Source organism: Colobus angolensis, unplaced genomic scaffold (assembly GCF_000951035.1).
Source record: "Colobus angolensis palliatus isolate OR3802 unplaced genomic scaffold, Cang.pa_1.0 Scaffold82, whole genome shotgun sequence".
Lineage (NCBI taxonomy): Eukaryota > Metazoa > Chordata > Mammalia > Primates > Cercopithecidae > Colobus > Colobus angolensis.
Window position 1 is genome coordinate 3,870,472 of NW_012122043.1, and position 9,637 is coordinate 3,880,108.

General features: G+C 52.7%; 1 protein-coding gene and 2 pseudogenes across 2 annotated transcripts in view; 2 read left to right on the plus strand and 1 right to left on the minus strand.

Annotated features, from left to right (window-relative positions):
• Positions 1–2: 2 nt before the first annotated feature.
• On the plus strand, positions 3–1,032 carry HES6 (hes family bHLH transcription factor 6; the record flags this gene model as incomplete). Its single annotated transcript, XM_011929648.1, has 1 exon — positions 3–1,032. A coding segment is annotated over one exon (471 nt), but the record flags the coding sequence as incomplete, so codon positions are not given.
• A 5,413-nt stretch (positions 1,033–6,445) lies between these two features.
• LOC105502952 lies at positions 6,446–8,705 on the minus strand (annotated as a pseudogene).
• Positions 8,706–8,723: 18 nt separating this feature from the next.
• LOC105502954 overlaps positions 8,724–9,637 on the plus strand; it is an 11,423-nt pseudogene continuing 10,509 nt past the window's right edge. Inside the window, exons 1-2 of the transcript XR_001000421.1 lie at positions 8,724–8,898; positions 9,029–9,055. The product of XR_001000421.1 is annotated as an uncharacterized LOC105502954 (transcript). The remainder of the gene's footprint in view (positions 8,899–9,028; positions 9,056–9,637) is intronic.

The following is a 9,637-nucleotide window of genomic DNA, read 5'->3' on the forward strand; positions in this document are numbered from 1 at the left end:
CGCTCACCGCGCGGGACGCGGCTCTCTCCCTCCCACCCTCGGGCCCAGAGCGCGAGCAGCTGCAGGCGGAAGCGAGCGAGCGCTTCGCTGCCGGCTACATCCAGTGCATGCACGAGGTGCACACGTTCGTGTCCACGTGCCAGGCCATCGACGCCACCGTCGCTGCCGAGCTCCTGAACCATCTGCTCGAGTCCATGCCGCTGCGTGAGGGCAGCAGCTTCCAGGATCTGCTGGGGGACGCCCTGGCGGGGACACCTGGAGCCCCTGGGCGGAGTGGCTGGCCTGCGGGAGGGGCTCCGGGATCCCCGATACCCAGCCTCCCTGGGCCCGGGGACGACCTGTGCTCTGACCTGGAGGAGGCCCCTGAGGCTGAACTGAGTCGGGCTCCTGCTGAGGGGTCTGACTTGGTGCCCACAGCCCTGGGCAGCCTGACCGCAGCCCAAATTGCCCAGAGTGTCTGGAGGCCTTGGTGACCAGTGCCAGCCAGAGTCCTGCAGGGGTGGGCCCGGCCCTCCCTGGATCTCCTCCCTCCTCCTAGGGGTTCAGATGTGGTGGGGTAGGGCGCCTTGGAAGTCTCCCAGGTCTTCCCTTCCTCCTTCTGTGGATGGCCTGCAGGGCAGCCCCTGGTGACCAGCCCAGTCAGGCCCCAGCCCCGTTTCTTAAGAAACTTTTAGGGACCCTGCAGCTCAGGGGTGGGTAGAGGGAGGGAGCTACAGGCAGGAGGAAGAATCTTGTAGAGCTACCAGCGTTGTCCCAGGTTCACCCGCCCAGCCTTCACCAGCCCTGTGCCGGCTCTGGGGGCAGAGGTGGCAGGAATGGTGCTGGGCACTAGTGTTCCAGGCAGCCGTGGGCTAAACAAAAGCTTGAATTTGCCACTTCAGCGGGGAGACGAGAGGCAGGTGCAGTCTGCAGCGCTGCCCAGCGCTGTGAGGCTCTGTACATCTTGTTTGTAGCACACTTGAGTTTGTGTATTCCGTTGACATCAAATGTGACAATTGTACTAAATAAAGAATTTTTGAGTTAGTTACCCTGGAAGTATTGTTGAGTGATATGTCATTAATGTGTCAGATGTGTAAATGCTAAACTAAGCACATTTCCCCTGCATCTGAGGCTGGTGAATATCCTTTAAAACCTCACCCTGGCCGGGCGCGGTGGCTCAAGCCTGTAATCCCAGCACTTTGGGAGGCCGAGGCGGGCGGATCACGAGGTCAGGAGATCGAGACCATCCTGGCTAACACGGTGAAACCCCGTCTCTACTAAAAAAAATACAAAAAACTAGCCGGGCAAGGTGGTGGCGCCTGTAGTCCCAGCTACTCGGGAGGCTGAGGCAGGAGAATGGCGTGAACCCGGGAGGCGGAGCTTGCAGTGAGCTGAGATCCTGCCACTGCACTCCAGCCTGGGCGACAGAGCGAGACTCCGTCTCAAAAAACAAAACAAAACAAAACAAAACAAAAAACCTCACCCTTTCTCAGCAGAGCGAGCAGTGTGGTGGTGGTGGGGATGCACTCGTGGCTGTGTCTGCAGCAGGCAGTGCTTCTGTCCCCGATGCTAGGCAGGTCCTCAGGCCCAGCCTGTTCCTGGGCATTGTGTGTGTCCTGGAGAAGGATTTTGTTTGCACGAGGCTTGTCTCCAGGGTAACTCAGTGATAGGGAGATGACCTGTCTCTGTACTATTTTCTTGTTCATGAGCTTCAGAAATAATTAAATAATGCCTAATTGCTACCCATTTGGCTTGAAAGTATCTTTCAAAGACCTGTTTTAGGACCCACAAGCACGACGTAGACATCAGTCTACTTGTGTGAGGTTGTCGCTTATCTTGACTGAAGAAGGAGCTTCCCCACTGGTGCCATTGACTTCAGGGTCAAGGAGACCCACCCAGTTTGTAGCCTGAAATGAAAGTACCAAGGCCCCAGGGGGCTTGAGCCTTAGGTCCAACTGGGTCCAGGAGGTCAGAACCCTCAGGGATGGAGGGTGGCAGGATGGGCAGCTGGGGTGCAGGAGCCTGCCCTGTTGGGCTGGGCAAGACCTGCAGATAGCACGTGGCCAGCCGGCTGAAGTCACCACCACAGTTAGCCTAGCCCCATCCTCCTGCTCCATGACCCCAAAGCAGCAGCTTCTCACTGGCGGTTGGCAGTCCCCAGGCTAGGGCCGAGGTGTGACAACTTAGGATTGACATCGGGGTCTCTTCTCTGGACATGTGCTTTTGCCTTAAGAACACCTTTCCCAGCAGCCCCTTTACAAAAGCCCCCAAGCAGGTCCTGGCCACCAGGGGCGTTTCAAAGTTTGGGGTTCGTTCTGACTCACCTCAATTCAATCATAGAAGCCACTGGCCTATAACCAGATGCAGTTTTAACTTTCTCATCTGAAGCTGAGCTGCTGGGGCAGTGAGGAGCCAGCGCCCCACTCGAGCAATGGAAATATCACTCCTGGGATTATTTTTATTTCCTCAGACAGACTGATGTAGGATGTACCCACAGGAACACGGAAGGATAACGGGCCATCCTGAAAGCCCTGGCTCCCAATACCACCCAGAGGCCGTGCCAATGAGCTCTCCTGCCATTCAGGGAGCATCAGCCACGGACTGCTTCAAAGCAACAAATTTCACCTCTGAAATCCACTCATCACACCTTCCCAGAGGCCCGAGGAGGGGGTCAAGGGGAAGCCCAGGAGGCAAGGTGCGGGAGGCTGACCTGGAGTAAAAGAGTCGCTAGGACCAGGGTCAGAAGCCACTAACCCAGAACTCTGGCCCTGTGCCCCTCCAGCCCTGAAGTCAGCTTCACAGTAATCCTCAAGTGCAGCTTCTTTTGGAAATGTAAACTGGCTCCCACACCAGTGACCACTGTTGGTCTCCCGGGGCTGAGAGCTGCTCTTGCCTGTGGGGCGGCCTGGGGCCACCAGCTTCCCAGGCAACTGGTTGTTTCACACCAGCTCCTCTCTCCCAGAGCCCCCAGGCTCCCCACACGCCATTCTCTGAGGGCTGTCTCCTTCCCACCCAGATCCTTCTCTGAGGGCTGTCTCCTTCCCATCCGAATCCCTGACCCACTGAATTAGTTTTCTATGTCTGCCAAAGCCGATGACTACACTCTTGGTGGCTTCAAACACACAGTTATTATCTTGCAGTTCCACGGTTAGAAGTCTGTCAGGATTCACTGGGCTAAGATCAAGGTGTTGGCAGGCAGTGCTGTGTTCCTTCTGCCCTGTCTTCATTCAGGGGCCACCCACATTCCTAGGAAGACGGTCCCTTCCTCCATTCTCAAAGTTCCTTGGAAGCGCTGCATCTCTCTGACCCTTCTTCCGTGGTCACTTCTTCTTCCTTCTACTTTTAAAGATCCTTGTGATAACACCAGCCCCCTCCCCCCGCCCCCGGAGAATCCAGGATAATCTCCCTGTATGAAGGTCTTTAGCTTAATTCTTAATCACATTTGCAAAGTCCCTTTTGCCATGTAAACTGGCATATTTGCAGGTTCTGGGAATTAGGATGTGGTCATGAAGGACATTCTCTGTCTGTGACACCTGCCTGCGCCCTGGCCCAGGCATTCTGCCTTCCATTGTGAAGCAGTGTGGCTCCCACTTCCCACATGGGCATGGGCCCCCATCCCAGCTCACCTGCTCAGGGACTCTGCTCTCCACTGCACCATTAGCTTCTCCTCCCTTCTGGATCATTCTCATTAACCTACAAACAGGCTGTAATATGAATACTTCCACTCGGAAGAACCTCCCTGGATCTGACATACTGTTAGCCTCTGCCTCATTTATTTGCTCTAAAGCAAAATTCCTTGAAAGCATCATCTACACTTACTGCCTCCACTTCCACACATCTCATTCCTCTTCATTCCTTTCCAGTCAAGCTATTGGCCACCCTTCCACTGAAACTGCACAGTCAAAATCTCCAGTGATAAGCATGCTTCCCAACCCAGTGGGCATGTCTGCATGTCAACGTCACCTCTCCTGGGTTATGACTCATGCATCTGGAGGCTCCTCCTCCAACCTCAAGGGCAGCACACCAGCCTTCCTTCTACCTCATTGGTCATCCTCAGTCCCCTGTACTCAATGCTCCTCCTCCCTGCCGACCTCCAATTGGATGTGTCCTTCCCAAGGCTTTGTCCTCAGTCTTCCCTGCCGCCCCCACACCCAGTGACTCCATTCGGCCCCTTTTGCCAATCCTGTACTCTTGATTCAAAGTCCCTCTCCAGGCGACCGGCTCCTCTCTATCCTCCTGTCCACTCAATGACTGCACTTAGATGTCAGATGGGCTCACACCACCACCAAAACAACAGATCCTCAGCCATCACCACTTCTTGGCACCCCATGGATTGAGCAAAAGAATCTAGACGTCACCCTCAAGTTCACCCTCTTCCTGCCATCCCACTTCCAATCAGTCAAGCCCATGAGCGCTACTTCTTTTTCTATTTTTATTTATTATTATTATTATTATTTGAGACGGAGCCTCACTCTGTCGCCCCCATGAGCGCTACTTCTTTTTCTATTTTTATTTATTATTATTATTATTATTTGAGACGGAGCCTCACTCTATCGCCCAGGCTGGAGTGCAGTGGCGAGATCTCGGCTCACTGCAACCTCCGCCTCCTGGGTTCAAGCGTTTCTCCTGCCTCAGCCTCCCAAGTAGCTGGCACTACAGGTGCCCGCCACCAAGCCCAGCTAATTTTTTGTATTTTTAATAGACACGGGGTTTCACCGTGTTAGACAGGATGGTCGCGATCTCCTGACTTCGTGATCTGCCCGCCTCGGCCTCCCAAAGTGCTGGCATTACAGGCGTGAGCCACCGCGCCCGGCCGAGCTCTACTTCTAAGCCCTGCCTCCACGTGTCGTCTTTGCCACCGACCGAGTCCAAGGCAGCCGCGTTTCTAACCTGGGCCTCCGCAGCAGGCCTCTGACTCCCCTCCCACTCCACGGCCGTCCTGACTGCGACCTTCAAGACTCTGCCCGGCTCAGCACCGCCGCCCCCCCCCCCCCCGGGGATCCTCCCTTCCAGCCCTCCCTACGCTCTGCTCGGAACTCAGGCCTCTGCAAGTGACCCGAGAGCCAGGACCCGGACGGTCTCGATCAGCCCGCGCGCCCAGCCCTTGAGCCCTTCCGGGACTGCCCTGAGAGGGCGCTGGGGAATCCCCGAGCCCCTTGGAGTCAGGTTCGGGGCGGGGCGCCATGCGCTCGGAGGCGCTCGGAACAGCCGAGGCCTTGACCACGCCCCCTCCAGCCCCGCCCTGCCAGAGGCGAGCAGCGGGGCCTCATGGGAGATGTAGTTCCAACTCCTCTACTTAGTGTTTTGTTTTTTGTTTTGTTTTTTAATTTAAATCAGTTTTATTTAAGAATTTCCAACAATGGCAATTCTTATAAAAAGCATCCAAGCACAGGACGCAGAACTGCAGCAAACAGCATTCTTATGGGTAGCTAACAGACATTAGAACTTCCACCCTTCTTTGAGACACCAGAGCTCACTGGGGAACTCCGCTTCCAAGTCCTCCTGCAAAGCACACCACAAGCTCAGTCCATATTCTCAGCCCATCAGTTTCAGTTCGTATTTCCACACTTACATGTCAGTAACAGAAGAGAACACACACCATACAGCATTCACGGCAGTTTACAAAGAGGTAGGGGGAGTATAAGTATCGTTTCACTTAACACATTCAAATAATGTGGGTTATCTAAGAACAAAAACTCACTTAAAGTCTTCCAACAGATGTGGATGTCCTTTGAATGCAAAAAACATTCGTACATTGTTTGCTATCATTGCTGTCTGCACACTGTCACCAAAGCCACAGGATCGAGACACATCTCTCCAAGTTAAAAAGTATCCATTATGCACCATCAAGTCTCTGCGCGCGCGCTCTCCTTTTCGTGCTCATACTAGCCTTTCATGCCTGGGCACCACCATCAATCTCACACAAGGTTTCAAAAGTCCAAACAGCCTTCTGGTTCCACATGATAGCCTTGCGTTCATAGCGTTGATACGACTCCATGAAATAAAGAGTAGCGGATAAAAATGGGACACCCGCCGTCAAAGACGCGGCCTGTGGTGCTGAAGACGAATTCTTGAATGAGAAAGTATGTAGACAGAAGTATTCCTGGCCGGGCGCGGTGACTCACGCCTGTAATCCCAGCACTTTGGGAGGCCGAGGAGGGCGGATCACGAGGTCAGGAGATCGAGATCATCCAGGCTAACATGGTGAAACCCCGTCTCTCCAAAAAGAAAAAAAAAAAATGCTGGGCGTGGTGGCAGGTGCCTGTAGTCCCAGCCACTCGTGAGGCTGAGGCAGGACAATGGCGTGAACCCAGGAGGCGGAGCTTGCAGTGAGCCAAGATCGCACCACAGCACTCCAGCCTGGGCGACAGAGCGAGATTCCATCTCAAAAAAAAAAAAAAGTTTTCCTATGGCACAATATTTACAACACTACTTTCTTTCAATGAAGTGCTTCTTCTATAAACATTTGAAATGAGATGAACTGCAGAGATTAAATGAAGGCTTCATATTGTACTTTTGTATTTGAGGGGAGACAAGTGTTAAAAACAAAGCGAAAGAACCAAACACTGTGACACCATGATCTCCTAAAAGGAGATTTTCTTAAGGAAAAAAATCCATATGGTGGGGTTCAAATTAAAACAAGGGGTAACAAATGTAGTTCTAATCCATGGTTTCCATTTTGAACATGCAAAGAATTCACTTGACAAGTCCAGGGATAAAATATTACAGGAGAAACCTTTTACTACCTATTGTAGTGTGTTAGTTTACCAATCAGGCAAACAGCAGTTCACTTTCAACCACTCACTATTTCAACCTTTCATGTAACAAAACTTATAAAATTCCTTTAGCTGTTCCTTTTTCTAAAGAAAAATGTCAAAAATACTGCTGAATATACTCTACACTGAACAAACCAATTTTGAAAATTCATAGTACTTATGTATTTTACAATATGCTTACCATGAGTTTAGAAAAATTTGAATTCCAACCATTCTATACCAACCAGCCATAACTCCACTGTCTACATTCCCCAGCCGGAAGACTTAGAATCCATGCTTGAGCCAAAGTCTCCATTAAAACCACTGCCCGACCCTGCATTTGATGCTGATCCCCAGCCAATTGCTGCACCAAAATTAGAACCACTGTGAGAGTTATTTCCAGAACCAAACGCCTGGTTTGGCTCCCTCTGCATGTTGCCTTGGCTTTGGTTCTTACCCGATGGGCCTGACTGGTTCTGCTGACTGGCTAACATGCCCACCATACACCAACTGCTCTGTAGTGCTGCCTGGGTGGCAGCCATCACAGCTGAATTAATGCTGAATGCACCAAAGTTTATCCCACCACCCGTATTACTACCTTGATTGTTTCCCAAACCAGCTCCACCCCCTCTACTATTACCAAATGCACCCTGATTCCCAAAGCCACCTGGATTACAACCAAATCTTCCACTTCTTTCTATTGCTATTGTGCTTAGGTTCGGCACTGGATATATATGAACGCTGATTCCTTTAATCATCAAGTCCTCTCCACAAAGAGACTGCGCCATCTGACCATCTGCAAATGTAACAAAGGCAAAGGCCCTGAACGGCTCGGGGATGAAGACATCCATCACATCCCCGTACTGAGAGAAGAACTCCCGCAGCTCATCCTCAGTCATGTCCTCCGTACAGCACCCCACAAACACTTTCCTGCTTCTCAAAGGCTCATCTTGGCTTTGTGGCACCGTAAGAGCTTCTCCAAAGGTACTGCAATACTCTTTCAGGCCCTGTTCAGTTGTTCCCCACAGGAGACCCGACACTGTTCAATCCGATGTTTTCTGGACTGCTCTTTTCACTTGCACTGTTCATGAAGCATCTGTCTCATCCATTTTTCTCTTGTTATCTTTCGGATAGTTGACAACATACACCAGAGTTCCCCAGCCAGCATCGGGGGCAGGCAGCATTCCTTCCACCAGCCGTCCACCTCTCAGACATTGAGACGCTGGATTCCGGTAGCGAAGCCCACACGCCCCTGGAAACTGCTGTAACCGTGGACAGCAGCACCGTCCCATCGTCTTGCGATGGTATTTCAATGGGCTCATCGTTCTCATCTTCGGTTACCTGAATATATTCAGACATCTTTTACTTTTCCTCTAGGCCGCTGCTGGGAAGCCCGACAGGAACACAGAGGCAGCGACGGACCAAGGGCCAGTTTTTTTTTTTTTTTTTTTTTTTTTTATAAAAGGACACTTGATGCCGAGGCAGGACTACAGTGCCCAGAGGCCTTCTCGGCCCGGAGACCACGCCCCTTGGTCGCGAGCTCTGAGCCCTTTGCAGCATTTGACACTCGACATCCTCATGCTTTCTTTTTTTTTTTTTTTTTTTTTGTTGAGACGGAGTCTCGCTCTGTCACCCAAGCTGGAGTGCAGTGGCCGGATCTCAGCTCACTGCAAGCTCCGCCTCCCGGGTTCCCGCCATTCTCCTGCCTCAGCCTCCCGAGTAGCTGGGACTACAGGCGCCCGCCACCTCGCCCGGCTAGTTTTTTGTATTTTTTTTAGTAGAGACGGGGTTTCACCGTGTTAGCCAGGATGGTCTCGATCTCCTGACCTCGTGATCCACCCGTCTCGGCCTCATGCTTCTTAAAACACTTGCCTAACGGTGAGCAACGGCATCCGACGGTGCCCGAGGGAGTCGCGCTGCCGGATAAGCAGCTCTGCGGTGGCAGAGGCTGGGCTGCGGTCTCTCCGACATCGCGGGACACAGGAAGAGATGAAGGCCCTGCAGCCCCCGCCGCCCAATTTACTCCTGAGGAAGCGAAGGCGAGAGAGGTGGTCTGCGGGGCCAGCCCAGGGCCGCCGGGGGCCCAGCCCTAGAGAGCGGGGCCCGGGCTGCGGGAACGGCGGCCTGAACGGCGGAGTGTTGAAAGCTCCCCCAGGGATAGGAAGTGCAGCGGAAATCAACGACTGAGGTCAAGGAAGGAGGGGACGCTTGAGACCATGGAGGGGAAGCAGGTTTCTCCAGGAGGGAACCCGGGCCTCCGCTTTGCTCAGCGTTCCCCTTGCGAATGTGTTGAGCACCAGTTGTGTGCTGGGGGTACAGAGGTGAGACTCACAGGGCCCTGCATTCTCTTTAAGATCAGCAAGACCCCGCAGAGAACCCAATCTGATGCACACTGCCCACAGGTAGACAGTGGCATTCCTTGATAGACGGTAGCCAGGGAAGCCTAGGTCTTACTAGATCATTGTCAGTACTTGGATTTGAATGTATCTGGGAGGAGGAGGGTTAAGGTTTAAGCTGTGGCTCAGAAGCCCCTCAGCTCTTCATGGAATCTCCCAGGCTTTCACTCTTGCATCCTCATGGAAAAATACTGCCCTCCCTGGGAAACCATGCGTTCTGTCCACACCTGCTCTGTTCCCATGTCGCTGTACTGTCCATTGACCTGTCAATGGAGGATGACACTTGGGGTACCATCCTCTCTCCTCCAGATCTTGCCCTACCTTAGCCTTGAAAATATATTAAATGCGCCCTTAGACGTCAGGAACCATCCCTTAAATCTTGCTATTCCTCTCTCTTGAACCTGTTCCAAATCTTAAGGGCCAACCTCCGTCTTTTTTTTTTTTGAGACGGAGTCTGGCTGTCTCCCAGGCTGGAGTGCGGTGGCGCTATCTCGGCTCACTGCAAGC